Source organism: Eublepharis macularius, chromosome 1, assembly GCF_028583425.1.
Source record: "Eublepharis macularius isolate TG4126 chromosome 1, MPM_Emac_v1.0, whole genome shotgun sequence".
Taxonomy (NCBI): Eukaryota; Metazoa; Chordata; class Lepidosauria; order Squamata; family Eublepharidae; genus Eublepharis; species Eublepharis macularius.
This window is the reverse complement of record NC_072790.1, coordinates 74139450-74160600: the sequence shown is the minus strand read 5'-3', so window position 1 is coordinate 74160600 and position 21151 is coordinate 74139450. Positions and strand designations below refer to the sequence as shown.

The following is a 21151-nucleotide window of genomic DNA, read 5'->3' as shown; positions in this document are numbered from 1 at the left end:
ACACACTGGGCACAGAGGTTCCGAAATTGGCAAACTTGGTCAACCCAGATGAATTATGACTTTCTTTTACCTGCAATTTGTCATTACAGCCCAAGCACGATCTTTAACATTTAGATGCGTTTAGATGGGCTGTAGGTTTGCCTACAAACCTAGATTCTAAAGTACAGTTTATTCCTTGTTTAGAATCCTGGTTTGTAGGCAAGAAATAAGACCCAGTTTTTCAAAACACCCAACTTGGACAACACAAATTCTGGTTAACTCTAAACCTGGTCTTCAATGCTGTTGTGCTCTATAAGGGAAGTAGGAAGAGGCAGCACAAGCCTAAGGATTTCAAAGGCTCATTCTCAGCCCATCTAAATGCAGCCCATATATTAAAGTTATCCTGGCTGAATATAATCTATCTGTAAGAAAAATATAACCTTACTTCAGTGCATAAGATCAGCATTCGTATTTCTCATGCAACAAGTGCACCTCTACTGTTGATTGCTACACAATTGTTCATCAAGTACACTGGTAATGATGTAAGTAAATCAGGAAGATCACTGTAACCATTAGAAACATTTCAACATCAGACAGAGGCAAACTCAGGTTTGCCACTGAATACGAAATCCAGGAAGCCACAGCATTCCAAGTGTATCTCTACAACATGTATTTTTGTTGTGCACACACTTTATATTTCTAGAGAAAGTTTTAGTATGTAAGGGCAACCCAAATAAAAATCATGAATGCACAATATGACTTTTAAGGTATATAAGAAGAAGGCTGGACGGATATCCCTAAAGCTTATTTTAAAACGTAGAATTCTGCTTCAGAAAGCTTCTAGTTTTAAAATGTGAGCCATTGGAGAAACAGACAGACAGTTGTGTTAGTTTTGTATTCAAATTATCCTTAAACATTAAGCAATGTTTAGGATCACATTTGTAGCAACTAGGGGTGTGCGCTTAGGGTATCCAATTCAGGTAAAATACCCGAATCGGGCCCAATTCAGAGTGCTTCATTATTTCCGAATCAGGACCAGCATGCTGGCCCAGATTCCAAAATACCGAAACAAAGCTTCCCGAAGCATTTGTAATGCTTCGGGAAGCTTCGGGGGGCCCAAGCAGCAGCAGGGCCCTTTAAACTTTTCAATTCCCACCCTTTCCTCCCCACCCCCACTTATCTGGCACCAGCTGGAGGAGGAGGCCCTCCCGTCTTCCCACTGGCCTCCGGCAGTGGCGGCCCTCTCTGCCGGCCAGCTGCAATGGCCATGGTGGCCGCAGTGAAGGCCTTCTCTGCTGGCCAGCTGGCCAGCGCAGCATTAGTGGCTGGAGCCTGACCAGGTAAGTGGGGTGGGGGTGGGAGTTTAAGGGTGGAGCTGGCCTCCTCCCTCCCCCGTCACTTCAGTATGCTCCAAATCTTCACGGAGCATACCGAAGCGACTTAGAAACCCGAATCCGAAGAGGCATGCTGCTTCAGTTTTCAGGGTTTTTTCTGAAGCCTTTTCCCACTTCGGGTAAACCCAAATATTTTTCGGGTGCACACCCCTCTAGTAGCAACATTTTTGGAGCCTGCCCTGTACCTTTTAAAAATTCAGACATACATTTTATTTTATGTCATCTTGATTGTATGATGTAGAACTCATCATGTACAATTAAATACCAGTTAAAAAAAGAAGCAAATGAGCTAAAAAAAATAAAGTAGAAGAGGTTTTTAAATTAAAACTATTCCACATTAGCTCTTGTTTTGGTCACAAAAGAATGTTAAGAACATTGCTTTAAATCCAAATGCCAAGCATGATTTAAGCAAAACAGAGCATCACCAAATGTCAAATTTAACAATGTACTTATGACTCATTTAAAAATAACTTGAATAAAACTAATGTTTGGATAACGTTTAAAAACATTTTGGTAATATAAATCAACCTACAGGGAGTGACAGATTGCTTGCTAACTTCAAAGAAGTTCCTTAGAAAACAGATGTTCATTATTTTTGAAACTAACTGTGTAACTTTAGGGTGGCCAAAGTCCAGTTGTCAGGCCAAATATAACCCATGGAGTTCAACAAAGCAAATGAAACTGTTTCTGTTCTCAGTGGATTTTGTTTCCTCTTTGTGGGAGACTGCTCTGGGATGTCACTACAAGTCAGACTTATACCAGAGATTAAACTTGGCCAATTATGTTTTAAAAGTTTGCAACTTCTGTAGTGCAAGGACAGCTTAGTAGACCGAAACTGTATGCAAGCTGTGACTCCTCTCAAGAACAGAAAAAGCAGCGGCTCAGTGCAGACATAATGCAAAACCATGGTTCATTTTAAGTATGGCTCTTTTCATACAGATATTTTTCTCCATATGGAAGCTGGAAGCTCCTGCATTAAAGGAGAACATCCATATAATGTTGTGTGCATTCTGAGCATGGCTTATGGCATTCCTGAAGCTTTCTCAATTAAAGTGGATTAAGAATATTCTGGGTCTTTCCCCTTAAAACTGGATTAATCTGGCACAAAGAGGCATTCGCAGAGTGGCTGCAGAGGTGTGATCATTTGGACACTCCATCATCTAAGCTCTGGTTTTTAAAGGGTGTACTGTCAACATCTCACTGCCATGTGCCATTCCTCAGCCTGCAGTGAAGATACGTAATAGCAAAATTATAGTATCCAGACAGCCAGTGATAGTAAGAAAAAAATTTAAATTACAGATTAGAGTTAGTTTCCAGTTTGGATTCTATGTGATATTTTCTACCAAAGTGGACATAAGAATAAAAAACTTAGGGCATATCAATATACGTTGTAGGAAAGGGAAGGCAGGTAGTTGTATAATATACAATGACTACATATCTGGGATGAACTGTCCATATGCTGCCTGTTGTTTTCAGTACATTCCACTTTCCTCTCATACATTTGTACTGTGGATGAGACAACAAAAGTGCACAAACAAGCCATTCAAACACAAGGAGCTTGTTTACCCACAATATAATTTATCAAAAAACAATCTATGTTTAAACTAAAAGATGGTGCAGGGTATACTTCCCTCCTTTACTGCCATGACCAAACACCATGAAAACAATCTTACCTTCTCTCATATATGACACAGCTTTCAATTTAGTATTGTGCTTCAGCTCTCCTGTTTTCGTCAGGTAGTCCAGAACATAAATATTAGGGGCAAAATTAATCATGTTTTGTTCTCCACAGCCATAAGGCATCTTGATCAGTGATGCCAAACCACTGATAGAAGGGCCAAGCATGTCACCTAAAAGAGTTTACAAGACAACATATGAAATGTTGTTATCACCAGCAGTGTTCAAACTTGGCTGTTTCCACACTTGATGTTTTTGCAGCCCTGTTTTCAGAAACATCCACATAACATTTCTCTATTCATCCTGCTTCTATGTTTCCCCCTGCTCTGCTGTGATGTTTACAAACATGGTTTGGTACAATCTGTTTGGAGAAGTCAGTCAAAGAAACTTTGGATTCCATGTGGATAAGAAGGTGTGTATTTTTGCAGACCTCACCCACATCAGTGCCATTTTCCTTATCTCAGCCTCCGCGGCCACCATTTTCCCCAAGCATACACCGGGAAGAGTTTTCAGGCTTTTAAAAAAAATGGTAATTGACAGATTAAACCTGTCTTATAACAATCTAGTTCAAAGACTTCATGTTTAAAGAAGTCTCTAGCACTGTTCCTTGCACAGCTATAAGGCAAAACATGCAGGCTGTACATTTCCACTTATAACTAGGCAACAAAAAGGTCCAGAGATTTTTTTAAAATGTCATTTGAAATCTTTTAAAAGTACAGTTTTGCAATAAAGATTATTACTGCACTATAGCATAGTCAATTACTTTTTTAAAAAAATGCATGGAAAAGCGCTACAGTAAGTGATAGGTGGGTTGAAGGTGAGGCAAGAAATTTGAGGGCAATTGCTGTGTGGATGTTTCTCTCCCACTGCAATGAGAGCTGCACAGAAAAACCTCTCTGTGTGGAAGTAATTCTTGCAGTAAAGGCCATAGAAAATGTCCCATCTTCTTTTAAGATTTGAACTATTTTGCTTGTTTCTTTTGAAATAATATTGCTGCCACACAACCACTGAAATTATCATAGATACATGGTATCACATCTGTGGGTAACGCAAACAGGAAAAAAAGAAGATATACAAAAAAATTCCAACATGTATAAAATAAACATACAAAAACAGACACATTAATATATTAACAATAAAGGGGCAGGAGCAAAATTAATTACTTACATGAGAGACGTGAACACAAACATCAATGAAAATTTATTTCTTTATTGATCTGAAACACCTCCGCTACTTACTGACATCTATACAAAAGCAGTCATGGTTTCATCCTATAATAAATATCCTGCATGCTGATTTAATCAGTAGATATCCAGAGCACAATCAGCTTTATTTATTCAATAAGAAGAAATCGCACAATTTGGAAGCAAGCTTCTGAAAGAAGAAGAAAACTCTTACCAACAATAGTGAATTGTACTCTTTCACTGCCAGGTACAACCTCAGATGGAAAAGTGAAGCTCAAAGTTTCTGTTGCAGGGGGAGGTAAATCTCCAAATCTCACTCTTTTGGTCAAGTCCAAAAGAAGAGTCTGTGAATGAAATTGTTCTAATCCTTCAGCCTATAAAAATGAAGTTTAGATGCATCTATTATTATTATATCATCATCATTAAATAAGGTAGATGGCCGCATCAGTATTAGATGTTCCAACACTATGTGTGAATACTAATAACATATGATGAAAATGCGATCACAGACCCAAATCTTCACATAAAATTTTCTTCACGTCCTTAAACAACAGTTTGCAAGAATGGCATCTTATCAAACAGCAATACAACTCTTAAACCTCTTAAAGATGAATAATTGCACTCTTGCACCGAGGTTTTCCATTGAAAGGATAGTTCTTCTCTATTCAATATGCAGTGCTAAAATATTCATGGAGTCAGATTAAGAGTGCAATCCTAAATAGAGTTACTCCAGTCTAAGCCCATTAAAGTCAATGGGCTTAGACTGGTGTAACTCTGCTTAGGATTGCACTGTTAATTCTTTATTCTTAGAAAAGCAGGACAGAATTGCTTCATTCTGTCAGCTCAGTTTTCTGTGGAGTCTAAACAGAGTCTACACTTTACACACAGATTAAGTGCCACATACATGAGTACATGGAAATGATGGTCATATTACCTGTGTAAGTAAAGTAAGGCATTTTAAATTTCAAGGCTTAGAAATGAATAATCTATTTCAAGCTATGGTGTTAGTGAATATCGCTTGTGGCACCTCATCAAATACCACATTTTCACTACTATTTATTCTCTGTCCCTGAACTTTCTCCTGCCATCCAATCTGATTCTCCACTCCAAATTCCTGCTGACTGAATCTGTTTTTTTAAACAAACAATAATGGAGCTGTCACTTGTGCACAGTAAGTTAGCCACCAATGCAGCAATGGTGGACACAATGTAAGTAGGCCAGGTCCATCCAACTTTGCTGAAATACATCCAGCAGCAATGGTTGTTTCTGATGCTTTAGAGTATTTCTGATGCTTTAGAGTACTTGAAAGAGTTTGCAAAATTCATCCAACTGTACAAGTGACATGCCAAAACACTGCTGCACCCATTCTATATATTAAGCTATATGACAGTATTTAGAACATTTATGTGACTGTGGACTTAGAAACTTCCCAATAAATGGCTAAGCCAGTTATGAAAAGGAGGAGAGCCAGTTTGGTGTAATGGTTAAGAGCGGTGGGACTCTAATCTAGAGAACTGGCTTTGATTCCCCACTCTTCCACTTGAAGCCAGCTGGGTGAACTTGGGTTAGTCACAGCTCTTCCAGAGCTCTCTCAGCCCCACCCACCTCACAGGGTGATTGTTGTGGGGATAATGATAACATACTTTGTAAACCACTCTGCGAGCATTAAGTTGTCCTGAAGGGCAGTATAGAAATTGAATGTTGTTGTTATTATACTATTTTCCCTAAGTGCTTCAGTTGTCTTGAATACATGTTATTTAACTATCAGCCACTTTATATTATCTTCACTAACAACTGAATTACCTTCACTAACACTTTCTGGATGATAGCATCAGATGCAAAGGCTGATACAGCTGTCACTCTGATAGGAATTTCTCCAATTTGCGTTGGTTTGATTGGGAAAACAACAGTCTTCCCATCTTCACTTGGCATCCATACTGACCGTTGGTTGTCTGTAGCATTTATATCATTAGAAATAAAAATTTCAAATGTGTCACTTCTATCAAGGGTCACTGTAACCTACAAAACAGAAGCAGGTTTTCAAAACAAATTCTGCTACTAGCATTCTTATAAACTTTCATTTATTTCTATTTTACTACTTACCAGGGAGAGACAGAAAAGATATCACAGAGATGTGACCTCTATTATTTGCTGGCTATCATTCCTCAACCTTAGAGTATCTACCAACATCCCATGAAAAATGTAAACAAGAAGGAAAGGGGGGGAGAAATGGGCAACTAGGAAACAGGAGAATTCAGAACGAGACAGATATGATGTTAGGAGGTAGAACAGAAATAGGCAGCTTAAGTTCCAAATAGCAAGAGGGAAACAACATATGAGAAAGTCACAATGGCAACAAGGGATACTCAGTCAAAGGTTACATTCAGATATTAAATTACAATCAGGAGTAAACACTGTCTTATTACCAGGTTCTCCTTGCTCCTCTCACCCCCTCCTCTTCTTACATGGACAAAATTTGACTGAAAACTATCAGATTTGATCAAGCTCCAAACCGTCATGACACTGAACATAGGTACCCTGGCATATTGGAGTTTGCTCCCGCCCCGCCCCCCAAATAGGATTCTAAATCTTGGTTTATTCCCAGTTGTGAACACTCTCATTTCTTGAGGTACCTGCATTTGGATGTCACATCCAATGAAACCAAATGAGACCAAAATAAGGACATTTTCAGTAAAGTTTAATCTGTAAACTGGAATGCAGTCATATTGTGATCTCCTAGGCTGCAAACCTAAAAACACTTTCCAAAGATTAAGCCCCGTTGAAGAACGTGTGACTACGTTTTGAATCAGACTTTGGTTTGCTCCCTAACAGTTTTAAAATTTTCAAAACACAAAATACATGTCACAGCCATCAATTAACTTCAATGATTTCAAAACAGCATGTATCTATGCTATGTGCAACATCAACAAAGCTCTTTGGTCTTCAGTATCTTTACCTCACTACTTTCTTTCATATAATTGAAGAGGTGTACTTCCAATAAAAACTGCTCTCCTCTTATAATACTCGGTGGAAGGTTCAAGGAAACAAAAAAGGGCTGGAACACTTCTAACTGGAAAACAAAAGTTATACAACAGTGAACCCTTGTGGTACACAGTTTAGCTGTTAACAAAATATAAGACATTCAAAATATGGGCCATTTCTGATTAGAAGAACATCCTGCAACATATTCAGACAAGAGAATACACATTTTCTGACTGGCCATTTAAGAACTACAGAAACAGGTATCAGGATGCTCTGAAGTGCATTTATATAACAATGAAAAACATTTTTTACTTCTAAAAATTGGGTCAATATAGATAGAAGCAGCTCATATATACATGCTAAAGAATTATGTCCCTCAGTATTATTCATGTTGATCTTTCAAGAGGGAAATCTTACATAATACTGGAACTTTTACATCCTGAGGCACTGAGATTGCCTGCTCATAGGCCAACTCTTTGGCACGAGATACACCTACAGTGAGTTAGGGAAGCCATTCTCAACTTTCATACTACACCCCTATCCATCACTTCCAAAGCTAACAATGCAGTCCTAAGCAGAGTTAGAGCATTATAAACATATTGTCTTCAATGGAATTAGAATAGAGTAATTCTGTTTAGTATTGCACTGTAAAGCACTCTATGTCCTCAGCCTCAAGCTAAAATATATTTAGCACTGAACCTTACATATGTGTAGTCTGAGACTATTTTTAAAGTGGGTTTTTTAACAGTCAGGAAATTCCAGATTCTGTCAAGTTCTACCTTTGACATGGTGGTTACTACAGCACAAGCTCTACATCTGTCCTACCAAGTTTTATTTATCTGCTTCATTTATCCCTAACCTTTCTCTCAAATAGGGATCCAAAGCTGCCTACATTGTTTTCCTCTCCTCCTTTTTATCCTCATAACCACCCTGTGAGGTAGGTTAGGAGAGAGTGTATGACTGGCCCTGAGTCGCCTAGCCAGCTTCCATGGTAGAGTAGGGATGCAAACCTGGGTCTCCAAGGAGATAGATCAAGATGGGTAGCCATGTTCGTTTGTCTGTAGCAGTAGGAAAGAGCAAAAGTCCAGTAGCACCAAAATTTGTGGTAGGGTATGAGCTTTAGTGAGTCTTGCTCTTTCCTACTGGGTCTCCAAGATCCTAGTCAGACGTTCTAACAACTATATCTTGCTGGCTCTACCAGGCCCCATTGCCCTATCATCCATATCTTTTAAATAAAAAATAGGCAGGCAAGCATATGATCCACTATGTGTGTTAGGAACTGTGTTAATGAAGAAGGCCATATTTCTGAAGAACAGTCCCATCAGTTAATGCATTAAAAATGGTTTGTGATATGGTAGCAGGGCAGTTCAGAAAAAGAAGAAAAAAGACCCAGTGTACAGGAAGATCATGAGCTACAGTTCCAAATCACACCCTGTAACAAAAACATCCAATAAGACAAGATACTGCATGAAAAAATTATAGCCCATACCAAAGGTTTTTGATTAATACAAGGCTCATTAAACAATGCTCACAATAAATACTACACATTATAAAGCCAGAGCTCTATGTAAAGCTCTGAATTTTCACAAAATATACTTTACATTAGTGTTAATGTAAAGCATGTTTTCACCATATGAAACTGTACATAGGGACAGAGCAAACAGAGACTGTACAATGGGGAGAACAAAAGTAGAATCTTTGAAATTTTTTATCGAGTGCTTTACTGTGTGTACAGCCAAGTGTGTGAAATCACCAAAAATCAATCAATTTTTAGCAAATTACATTCACTGAAAGGAAACAATACTGACTTTAATTTCTTAGGGACCTGAAATAAAATTTAAGCTCCAAATCCAGCTTCCTGGATGAGGTGATGCTGCCAATCAAATATTTCCTTTCATCTATAACTGCCCGGTACAAACGCTGGACCAAAACTTGGTTGACTATAATTATTGGGCTGGATCCTGTGGAGAAGTTCACAGAAGGACTCTTTCCCCATCTTCCTCAAGCAACCTGAATCTCCTCTCTGAGGACTGGGAGACAAAGAAAATGCACCACAGGAAGGGCCACTGCAGTGACCAGTGGGAATCATATAAAATGGCCTCTTTCTCTTCAAGCTGAGGTCTGTATTAGCAGATTTTAACTTAATCCCCGTACTTTCTGTAGCACCCTGACCTGTGTGGCATATTTGGCTTGTGAGGCTCCCCAATCCTCAAAGGAATTTTGGGACAAATGGCAGCATGCTTCGAAAGGGCAGGGTAAGATCAACTCTGCCAAATGCTTTGATGAACTTACCACTGGATCCAACCCATTATATCTGATTATAATAACAGTCTTGATACTGATATGCTATTAAATTCATTAATTTTTATGTACATGTTGGAGGGTTGTTACATTATCTGTGCACTGCAGTCTTAATGATATTTATTGTGACTTTATTTTCATGCTACCATGTTTTGAATTTTATATTGTTGTAATCCGTTCAGAGCCTGCTTGTGAGGTGAGCAGACTAAAAGTCGTATAAATAAATAAATAAAATAAAAATACCTCTGCTTTACTGTAACAAACCTCAATGCAGCCAGGAAAAAAGCTAATTTAAACAGTCAAAGAGATCCATATCTTCATTGAACACTCTGGCACTTTTCCAACTAAATTAATTCACAACAAAGTCCTGCTAAAACGAATGGAACAACTTTGTTGCAACTAACTCAAGTCTCATTGTTTTCAGTACTTAATCATGAGGAACTTTATATGGGCCAGCACCACTTAGATAACTGTTAAAAACAACAATACAAAACAAAAGCTCAGTTCATACATGTTGTGATTCCTACATGAGAATCTCTGGAGAAAGTACTTAACCCTTTCCTCACCTGCCACTCTTCTCTTGCAATTTGCCCTCCCCAAGCTGCATGTCCCCTGCAGAATTCCAAAAATTTGTTATGGGGGCTGCTGAATATTGTTCCACACATTTGGTAAATTTTGGATAAATATGGTCAATTTTCCACTCACATAATCCAGTTCCTCCAATAAACCCTTAGTGGCCTAAAGTACCAGAACTAAAGGACTGCTTGGGATTAAGTCAAAAGTCATAACTAAACTATAATTGACTGATGATTTGTTACCTCAATAGGTATTTTTGTTATACCAAGTCCAAGATTTTCAGATATTATAAAAGCACTGGCTAACCACGAAGTAATGGTATCAGGAACAGTAACATTCACTATCACTTCGGTAGATCTGAAGACAGGAAGAAAACAGAAGCACCTTATAATTCCGTAAGTACAGACATTGATAATTATCAGTACATTTGGGTTTCTTTTCTTGGTGAATCAGTGAGTGCTTTGCTTCTATGAAGGATCAAAGGGTTAAATTAATACTTTTTGAAGTAAAGATGTCTGCTACATACTGGCATTTGTATTAGCAAACACTATAAAGTATTATTTTCTAATTTTTTTCCTAATACAATTATTATGACATGCAATGGACACATGAAAGTACTCAGATACCACTACCTAATAGATATCAAATACTGATATAAATACAGGCATATACATATCAGTACTGAGTTCAGAATGAACTAACTTTGGAGCACTGAGCTGGGAACTCAGGATGGTTTGGGGAAGGGGGCAGCCAAAGAGGAAAGATCTGTAAAAGGAGCAACTTCTTTAATTTTGAATGGTCAGCCTGACCTAGATCTAGCCATGATCAAGCAGAGGGCAATGCAATTTGAAGGCACAGAGAAAAAGAAACCTCTCTACTTTTTGTACAGGGAAGGCACAATGCACATCTGGTTCTCACTGGATTACTTCGTTCAAGTATTGTAGTATAGTGTAAAACAAGTATATTAATAGCTCTTTTCACCCAGTTCATATCTCAGCTCATTGAATGGAAATAGGGTAGTGCCCACTTTCTCTGCTCCCTACCTCAATGCATCCAGTGTCCCTTTATAAATACACTAGTGCTAGAGCCCGTTGTGATTTAATACAATGGGTTCTAGCAGTGGGTGCTGGCCAGCCGGCCCGCACCACAGAGAACCGCTGGACCAGGCTGCCTAGCAGCTAGGCAAGCTGCAGCTGGCTGAGCCTCCTGGCACGGATCAGCTGGGCAAGGAGAAAGAGGGTTTGCTCTCCTCCCTGCCCAGCTGAGCAGTGGGCAGGTAAGCAGGCTCCACCACCATCCTCCTTGCCCATGCATCAGCTGGGCAGGGAGAAAATGGGTTCACCCGCCTTCTCCCTGCTCAGCTGAGCAGCAGGCAGGCAGGCTCTGCCGCCACCACCTCCTTGCCTGTGAATCAGCTGGGCAGGGAGAAAGTAGGTTTGCCTGCCTTATCCCCACCCAGCTGAGCGGTGGCCTCCGCTGCTGTCCCTTGCCTGCTTGGGCTGGGCAGCCCCATGCCGCAGGGGCCGCTGGGCAAGGCAGCCCTGTGCAGAAGCGGACCACTGGGCTAGGCCGCATGGCCCCAGGCAGCGGGAAGGCCTAGGCTGCAGTACCATGTCTTCCTGCAGCCACGAGTCCTTCCCAGGCCTCCAGAAGCCAGAGGCACCAGGAAGGCCCGGTGCCAGCCACACTGGGCCTTTCCAGGCCTCTGGAGGCCCCAAGGAGGCGGCGGGGAGGCAAACTGTTCTGCCCCCACTCACTTCTTATTACCACGTACTGCACATGTGTGGGGATCAGAAGTGAGTCATCGGCAACACAGTTTGCCTTTTATGTTTTAGGATTCTATATGTGTACAGCTTGTACATATGGAGGCTAACAGATCAGGCACCTCTGTTTTCAGCAGGGTTCCCAACTACACAATCCTGCTTCATCTTCATACATTCAGTGTCTCCTGGTATGGACCATAAGAATAACCTAGTGTTTTTTTTTTTTAAAAAAAATTTTTTATTGGATTAGATGTCATTAAATTGTACATTACAATCAGTTTCCTTTAGTTTTTCCAATTCTAACCCCCTCCCTTTCCCCCCTTTTGTTGACTTCCAACAGTTTTCCAACCCCTTGTCCCTTTTCCCTTACTCATTTTAAATTTATTCTATCAACCGTAAACTTTCACTTTCTTCTAAGCTTATCTATATAACACAGTGCTCCTTCTGTCTTCCTACTTGCTTTAACAACTAAATAATACATAACTAAATAATACATTCTTGGCATATTTTCTTTTGATAATAATCATTTAGCTAATTTTGGTACTCTATACTCTATCATATAATCTCATCTTCAATATGGGACAAACAATTTATCCCTCATTTAGCATAATTTTTAGATACTTCTATAAACAGTACATTCAATATAAGTCAACCAACTTAACTTATACTCTATATATTACTTTTTCTACATATCTTATCTTCATACTGTTTTAATTATATAATTACGTTATTCTTTCATTATGCAACTATCCACCAAAAATAGTCAACCAATTTGACCCATATATACCTCCAAACCAATTCAATCAATTTAATACATGATCTATACATTAATATATATTTTCCCACCTTACTTAAATTCCTTCATTGCAATTATAAAATTATCTCCATTATACAATTATTGCCAGACATGAAATTAATTAGTTTCTATCCTTATAATTAGTTAATTTCTATCATTATAATTCTTGTAATAACACCTATAATACTTAATGCTATATATAATAGTCTAATAAAATAGTTGCTTAGAAATTCTCATTTACCTCTCCACCTCCCGGTAAAGTCACCTCCCTCTACTTTTATTGTATTTCAGTAATTTTCAAACTGCCACAGTTCTCCTCCCACCTCCCATTTCTTCACTAAATATTGTTTCAGCTTCTCCCAATCCGTGTTGAACTGTCCTGGATCAAGGTCTCTCAGTTTCCTTGTCATTTTGTCCATTTCCGCCATGTACAGCAATTTGTAAATCCAGTCCTCGATAGTTGGCACTTCTTGCACTTTCCACTTTTGCGCGTACAAAAGTCTAGCCGCTGCTGTCATGTAAAATAGCAATGTCCTATATTGTGCTGGAATGTCCTCCATTCCCAAGTTCAGTAGCAGGAGTTCTGGGTTCTTATTGATTTGAAATTGTAAAATCTCGCTTATTACTCTTATTATTTCCCCCCAGTACTGCCTAGCTACCTCACAAGTCCACCACATATGATACAAAGATCCCTCATGCTTTTTACATTTCCAGCATTTATTAGACGTGTTCAAATTCCCTAGCGCAATTTTCTTTGGTGTCATATACCAACGATAAATCATTTTGTAGACATTCTCTTTAATATTGGTGCATGTCGTGATCTTCACTGTATTCTTCCACAAGTATTCCCACACCTCCATTGTTATTTCTTTATTAAAGTTTATAGCCCACTTCACCATTTGCACTTTAACTGTTTCATCTTCAGTATACCATTTCAGCAGCACTTTATATACCTTAGAGATTTCCTTTTTATCCTCTTGTAAAAGTGCCTGTTCTAATTCCGAATTCTCCATTCTTATCCCTCCCTTCACACAGTCCGAATTATAAAGATCTCTGATCTGTCTGTACTGAAACCAATCGTAACTTGGAGACAACTCATCCTGCGTCTTTATTTTGGGTTTAGAAAATTCCATTCGGGTTATCTCCTTATATGTTAAACACTGTTGTTCATTATCGACAGTTCTCGGATCTATTACTTCATATGGAACCACCCATGAGGGGATTCCATCTTGTAGGTAATTTCTGTACTTCTTCCAAGTTGTGAATAGGCTTTTCCGAATATAATGATGTAAGAACATAGAGTCCGCTTTTACTTTATCATACCATAAATATGCATGCCATCCGAATATTTTTTTATATCCTTCTAAGGCCAGTAATTTCCGGTTTTTCAGCATCATCCAATCTTTCAACCACACTAAACAAATTGCGTCATAATAAAGTCTTAGGTTGGGCAGTTGCATTCCGCCTCTTTCTTTTGCATCTTGTAACACTTTCATTTTCACTCGAGGCTTTTTGCCTGCCCAAACAAAATCTGATATTTTCCTCTGCCATTTTTCAAACTGCTTAGAGTCTCGGATAATTGGTATTGTCTGTAACAGAAACATCACTCTTGGCAACACATTCATCTTAATTACTGCAATTCTTCCCAACCATGACAAGTTCAGTCTGTTCCATTTAATCAAGTCTTGCTCTATCTGAGTCCACAGTTTCTCATAGTTGTTTTTAAATAAATCTATATTCTTTGCAGTCAGTTCAATTCCCAGATATTTCACCTTACTTGTTACTTCGCAGTCTGTTATTTCCATTAATAATTGTTGTTTTTGTTTAGTCATATTTTTACATAATATCTTTGACTTCTTTTTGTTTACATAAAATCCTGCCAAATCTCCAAACTCCTTAATCTTCTCTATTACTTTTGGCATATTCTCCATTGGATCTTCCACAATTAGCATTATATCGTCCGCAAATGCTCTGACCTTATAGGAAAAGTCCTTTATTTTTATTCCACGGATTGCATTGTCTTCTCGTATCTGTATCATCAGTATTTCCAAAACCAAAATAAACAACAATGGAGACAACGGGCAACCTTGTCTTGTTCCCTTACCTATAGTCAATTTCTTGGTCACCTCGTCATTCACCACAATTGCTGCACTCTGATCTCTGTAAATTTCCTTTACTGCTCTTATGAATCTTTCTCCCATTTGTAGCTTTTCCATGGTGGCAAACATAAAGTCCCAGTTCAAATTGTCAAACGCTTTTTCAGCGTCCACAAAGTAGAAACCAACCTCCTTATCACAACATTTGTCATAGTATTCAATAGCATTTATAACTGTCCTTAAATTGTCTTTGTCTATTTGGCAAAAAACCAGCTTGCTCCTCCTCAATAACTTCAGAAAGCCATCCCTTCACTCTTTCCGCCAGTATCTTCGCAAAAATTTTGTAATCATTATTAAGTAACGATATAGGTCTATAGTTTTTCACGTTAGTCAGATCTTGCCCCTCTTTGGGGATCAGTGATATATTAGCTTCACTCCAAGTGTCTGGGATCCGTTGATCCTTTAAAACACCATTAATCACATCTTTTAGGAATGGTGCCAGTTCATTAGCCATTACCTTATAAAATTTGGCTGTAAGTCCATCCGGTCCTGGCGCCTTTCCCAAGTTTGTTGACTGTATTGCCTTTCTTATTTCTTCCTCCGTTACTTCATTGTTCAATTTATCTCTCCAAGCTTCTGAAATTACTGGGAGCTTCATTTTCTCCAAATATGTCGCTATTGAGTCTTTATTCACCTCTTTTTTATTATACAATTTGGCATAAAATTTATAAAAGGCTCTGCTAATAGCTGTCTGTTCCAGGTACACTTTATTGTCCTCACAGATTTTATTTATTATTTTCTTCTCCTTTCTCTTCTTCAATTGCCATGCCAAATATTTCCCAGGTTTATTTGCGCCTTCAAACGCCTTTTGATTCATTCTCTTAAGATTCCATTCCAATTCTTTGTTATTCATTGCTGTCAGCTGTTCTTGAAGAATTTTAATGTCCTGGTAGATTTTCTTTTTCCCTGGTCTTTTCTTTAACTGTATTTCTTTGGCTTTTATTTTCTCCGTGATCTCCTGTCTCTTCTCCTCTTTTTTTTTCCTGGCTCTTCCATTTAAGTCCATTAATATGCCCCTAATTACTGTCTTGTAGGTGTCCCATACCTTGTTGGTTGGTACTTCTCTATTCATGTTATATTGTATGAAAAACTTTGTTTCTCTTCTCAACATCTCCACATTTTCTCCCTCTTGCAGCAAATCCTCATTTATTCTCCATCCTTTCCTTTTACTCCTTTTCCCCAACTTCCACATAATTGGATTATGATCTGAGCCTACCATAGGCATTATTTCCACATCCTTAGTCCAAAGCGCTAAGTCTTTTGAGGCCCAGATCATATCAATTCTTGATAGCGTAGAATGTCTCGCGGAGAAAAACGTATATTGTCTGCCTTTGGGATTTTGTCTTCTCCATACATCTTCTAAAGTTTCCTGTTGCGTCAATACAAAAAACGTCTTTGGTAATAGTCCTCTTTTCTTTTGTGCAGTTGCTGACTTTTTATCTAGTTCCAAGTTTGTCACTCCATTGAAGTCTCCTGCAAGAATTATCTGGTCATAAGAAAGTTCATCTAATTGCTTCCTCAAGTCCTCAAAGAAGCTTTCTTTTGCTCCGTTAGGTGCATAGATTCCAATCACCAACACTCTCTTTAAATTCCATGTACATTCCACTGCTAAAAATCTGGCTTCCGCATTTTTCATCACTAACTTTGGCTGTAGCTCCTCTTTTATATACAATACCACTCCCCTTTTTTTCTTATTAGAGGCCGCTACAAAATCACTGCCCAATTTATTCAATTTTAGATACTTTGCATCCTGTTTTCTAATATGAGTCTCTTGCAAACATACAATATCACATTTTTGTTTTAATAGCCAGTGGAAAATACTTTTTCTCTTATTCGGTGAATTAAGTCCATTTACATTCCAAGATAAAACTTTGCACTCCATATTCATAATCTTGTTGCTGGTAAGTCCTTTTCATTGTCCCTTATAAACTGCTCCATCTCTGATTCAGATCTAATGCGCTTTTTCGCTCCTCCAAATTCAAAGGACACTCCTTCTGGTAGTTCCTATCTGTACCTTATTTTCATGTCCTTCAGAATCTGAATTAGAGCTTTATATTTTTTTCAATCTAACAACACCGATCTGGGTAATTCCTTCATGATGATAATCGTCTTGCCATCAGTCTCCAATGGATCTTGAAACTGTTTAGTCACAATCTTCTCTTTTGTATTTCTGGTCGTGAATTGCACAATCACATCTCTTGGTAGTTTCCTCTGGGTCGCGATTCTTGAATTTACACGGTATACCACATCTAGGATAGCCACAACTTCCTCCTCCTCCTTCCCCAGGTATTCAGCTAACACCTCAGTGATCTGTTCTTGAGCTGTCTTTCCTTCCACTTCCGGCAAGCCGCGAAACCTCAGCTGCTTCTCCATATGTTTACTTTCCGCAACCGCCATTCTCCCCCTCATTACCCTCATCTCTGTTCGTTGCGTATCTGCTAAGTTCTCCACCGCGCTTTCCACTACCTTGACTCTTTGCTGTGTTCCCTGCAAGTCATTTTGCATTGTTTCCATACCTTTCTTGACTTCTGCCAGCTCATTTTTCACTGTCTATTTAACCTCTTTCACCAACTCCGGTTTCATGTCCTTAAGCTCTTTAATCACTTCTAAAAGTTTTTTATCCAAATTCTCTATCGCCGATTGCCACTTTTTTCGACATCGTGGGGCTTGCTTTGGCTCGCTCCCACGAGTCCGCTCTCTTCCTTAGCTCCGTGGCGTTTAATTTAATGTTCTTTTAGTTTAAATGTCCCGGTCTTTCCAGAAAAAAACTTTTAAAGAGTCCAAAATGTCGGGCGTCTTTTCTCTATGGTTCCTCTATGATTTTTGTAATCCAATATGGCTTACTTCCTCTTTCGCTGAAGCCGCGGCTCTTCCCCTTTCAAAAATGGCGATTCCCTACTTCCTGCCCTCTGGCAAGGGCCGCCTCTCTCCAGCAACTCTATTGTTGTTACGTACTTCCTGTTTCCCGACTTCCCACAGCAGTTCTCGCGATGGTGAAACTTTCTCACAGCCTGATATCTCCTTATAGCCACAGGTATTCAAAACAATAGTCCAATTCCTTTAATAATTTCGTTTAACTTAGTCCTTTTTCTAATATAATTCTTGCTGGGTCCTCCCCTCCTTATACTTGGTCTGTTGCAGTTTAAAAGTCTACTTTAATTCTTCTTTACTTTAAGTAATCTGTCCCGTTTCAAGAGATAGTGATCTTTACCTTCTCATTCACTTTCCTTGGGTTGTAATCGCTGTTTCAATCTTAGATTCCCATCCACTCTTCCTTCCCCTGTTGAAGCTTGGGCATGTAGGTCTTATGCCAACCGCATTGGCACCAGGACTGCCGCAGAGATTATAGCCGACCTGTCTTAGGGTGGGACCTCAAGGGTCGGGAGAGGATCCGTTGCGTAGGACCCCCCCTCGCCCGAGATCGACGCGCCCTGAGGTGCTTGAGCGTTCTATGCCTGTTCTCCGCCTGAGAACAGTCGGCCACAGGCTTAATTTTGCCCCGCCGGCCGCTTAAACGGCAGCCCGGTCAGCTCCACGATTAGAGCTGCGTTAGACCTCCATGGATCCCAAACCGGAAGTCAAGAATAACCTAGTGTTAGTAACTTCTCCATTGATCAGTGCACAGATGTTAATAATGCAAAAATAGATATAAAATGATCTATCGTTGGTACCTGACACCAAAGAAAATTGCGCTAGGGAATGTGAACACGTCTAATAAATGCTGGAAATGTAAAAAGCATGAAGGATCTTTGTATCATATGTGGTGGACTTGTGAGGTAGTCAGGCAGTACTGGGGGGAAATAATAAGAGTAATAAGTGAGATTTTACAGTTTCAAGTTAATAAGAACCCAGAACTCCTGCTACTGAACATGGGAATGGAAGATATTCCAGCACAACATAGGACATTGCTTTTTTACATGACAGCAGCGGCTAGACTTTTGTATGCGCAAAAGTGGAAAGTACAAGAAGTGCCAACTATAGAGGACTGGATTCACAAATTGCTGTACATGGCGGAGATGGATAAACTGACAAGAAAACTAAGAGACCTTGATCCAGGACAGTTTAACACAGATTGGGAGAAGCTGAAACAATATTTGGTGAAAAAATGGGAGGTGGGAGGAGAACTGTGGCAGTTTGAAAATTATTGAAGAAAAACAAAAGAAGAGAGAAGTGACTATACCGGGGGGAGGAGAGTTAAAGAAGAATTACTAAGCAATTATTCTATTTGATTATTCTATGCAGTATTAAGTAATAGTTATTATGTGATATATAAGAATAGAAATTAATTAATTAATTATGTTGCTGGCAGATAGGGGTGTAATTGAGAATTAATAGAATTAAAATTCATGAATACAAGAAGGGGGGGAATGAGAAGTAGCATATAGAATATAGGTTAAATTGATTGACTTATGCTGAAGGTATTTTTGGTTATAGCGATATTTAGAAATGTGTAGAATGGAAGGTTCTTTTTCACTTACCGTGAATCTTCCTTTCTCTGTGGTCCGAGAGTGGGGCAGTCAGTCCTGACTCTTGGGTAGCTCCTCCTCCTTCCAAGCAGGGTCGGACAAACTTGCGATCCTAGGGGGAGGGGCTCCCCTCGGCTCTCCAGTTCGTTTTCAAGCCCAGAACACCCCTCCAAATTCTGCACCTGTCAATAACTGAACTCACAAGTAACATACACCCAACAAAAACAAACAGAAACAGGAACAAACGAACTCGAACAAGTTCTAACTTCCTTCTCCATATCATCTAGTTAGCATAAATCATTAGTGTCTGTATACAGTGTCTCAGGGTGGGGTTTGGACTGCCCCACTCTCGGACCACAGAGAAAGGAAGATTCACGGTAAGTGAAAAAGAACCTTCCATTCTCCTGTGGTCCTGAGAGTGGGGCAGTCAGTCCTGACTCTTGGGATATATATCTAGCAGTGAATCCCTGGGTGGGAGCTATCCTGTGTTTACAGCACGTGTTGCAATACCCGTCTCCCAAAGGCGGCCTCCGCCGATGCCAACTGATCTACTCTGTAATGCCTAGTGAATGTGTGAACCGATTTCCATGTTGCCGCTCTGCAAATCCTTTCCAAAGAAGGGAAAGACCTATAAGCCGCAGAAGTAGCCGCCCCCCTTAATGAGTGAGCTGTGATCCCTATTGGCAATTCCACCTTCCTATTTCTGTAAGCTAAGACTATACATTCCTTAATCCATCTACTCAATGTGGAAGTTGATACTCCTTGTCCCAATGAGTAGTTCCTAAAAGATATAAACAGACTCTCTACCTTCCGGATATGTCTGGTTCTATCTATGTAGAAACTCAGCGCTCTCCTGACATCTAACTTGTGCCATTCTTTTTCCCTATCATGTTTCGGATTAACACAGAAGGAAGGCAAAACTATGTCCTCCTCCCTGTGGAAAAGAGAATTTACTTTTGGGATGAAAGCAGGGTCTAATCTGAGCACTACCTTATCGTTATGGAAGGTACACAAGTCTTTATTCACTGAGAGTGCCCTAATCTCTGACACCCTTCTAGCCGACGTTATCCCTACTAGGAATACTGTTTTTAGAGTTAGTAACTTAAGGGAACAAGTAGCCATAGGCTCAAACGGTTCCTTCGTAAGAGCAGTCAGAACCAAATTAAGGTTCCACGTCGGGAATCTATGAACTTGCGGTGGATTCAGCAGCATTGCGCCCCTCAAAAATCTTTTAATATGTGGGTGCTTTGTGAGCGAAGTTCCTCTTTTCAATCCCAGTACTGCCGACAATGCTGCCACCTGTCTTTTCAACGTGCTCGTGCTGAGCCCCTTCTCCAGCCCTTCTTGTAAGAACAGCAAAATTTTCTTGACAGAAGCCTTTCTCGGATCCAGAGTCCTCTCCATACACCAGGAATGGAACACTTGCCACGTATTATTATAGATCCTGTTCGTTGAGCTTTTTCTCGAGGCCAACATCGTAGAGATGACCTTCTCATCATATCCTAGATCCATCAATTGACTGCGCTCAACTTCCAGGCTGCCAGATTTAGCGTTTCCAGGTTTGGATGGTATATTCCTTCTTGGGTCAGCAGGTCTTTCTTGTATGGAAGCCTCCATGGTTCGTACTGCGACAGTCTCTTGAGTTCCTGGAACCATGGTCTCCTGGGCCAGAACGGAGCAATTAGGATCACTTCTGCTCGCTGTTCTACGACCTTTTGAATTACCCTGTGTATGATCCTCAATGGAGGAAACGCATACAGGAGACATTTTGGCCAGTCCATATTTAGCGCATCTGTTCCCTCTGCGTGTTGTTCCTTCTGTCTCGAAAAGAATCTCGGAAGTTGAGTGTTCCGAGCCCGTGCAAAAAGATCCACTTT

General features: G+C 39.7%; 1 protein-coding gene across 1 annotated transcript in view; it reads right to left on the bottom strand.

Annotated features, from left to right (window-relative positions):
- CD109 (CD109 molecule) overlaps window positions 1–21151 on the bottom strand; it is a 124585-nt gene that overhangs the window by 39956 nt on the left and 63478 nt on the right. The window contains exons 19-23 of the mRNA XM_054993118.1: window positions 10336–10450; window positions 7191–7304; window positions 6038–6253; window positions 4449–4608; window positions 3047–3223 (exon numbers count right to left, since the gene is read on the bottom strand). Coding sequence (XP_054849093.1) covers window positions 3047–3223; window positions 4449–4608; window positions 6038–6253; window positions 7191–7304; window positions 10336–10450 — 782 coding nt within the window. The remainder of the gene's footprint in view (window positions 1–3046; window positions 3224–4448; window positions 4609–6037; window positions 6254–7190; window positions 7305–10335; window positions 10451–21151) is intronic.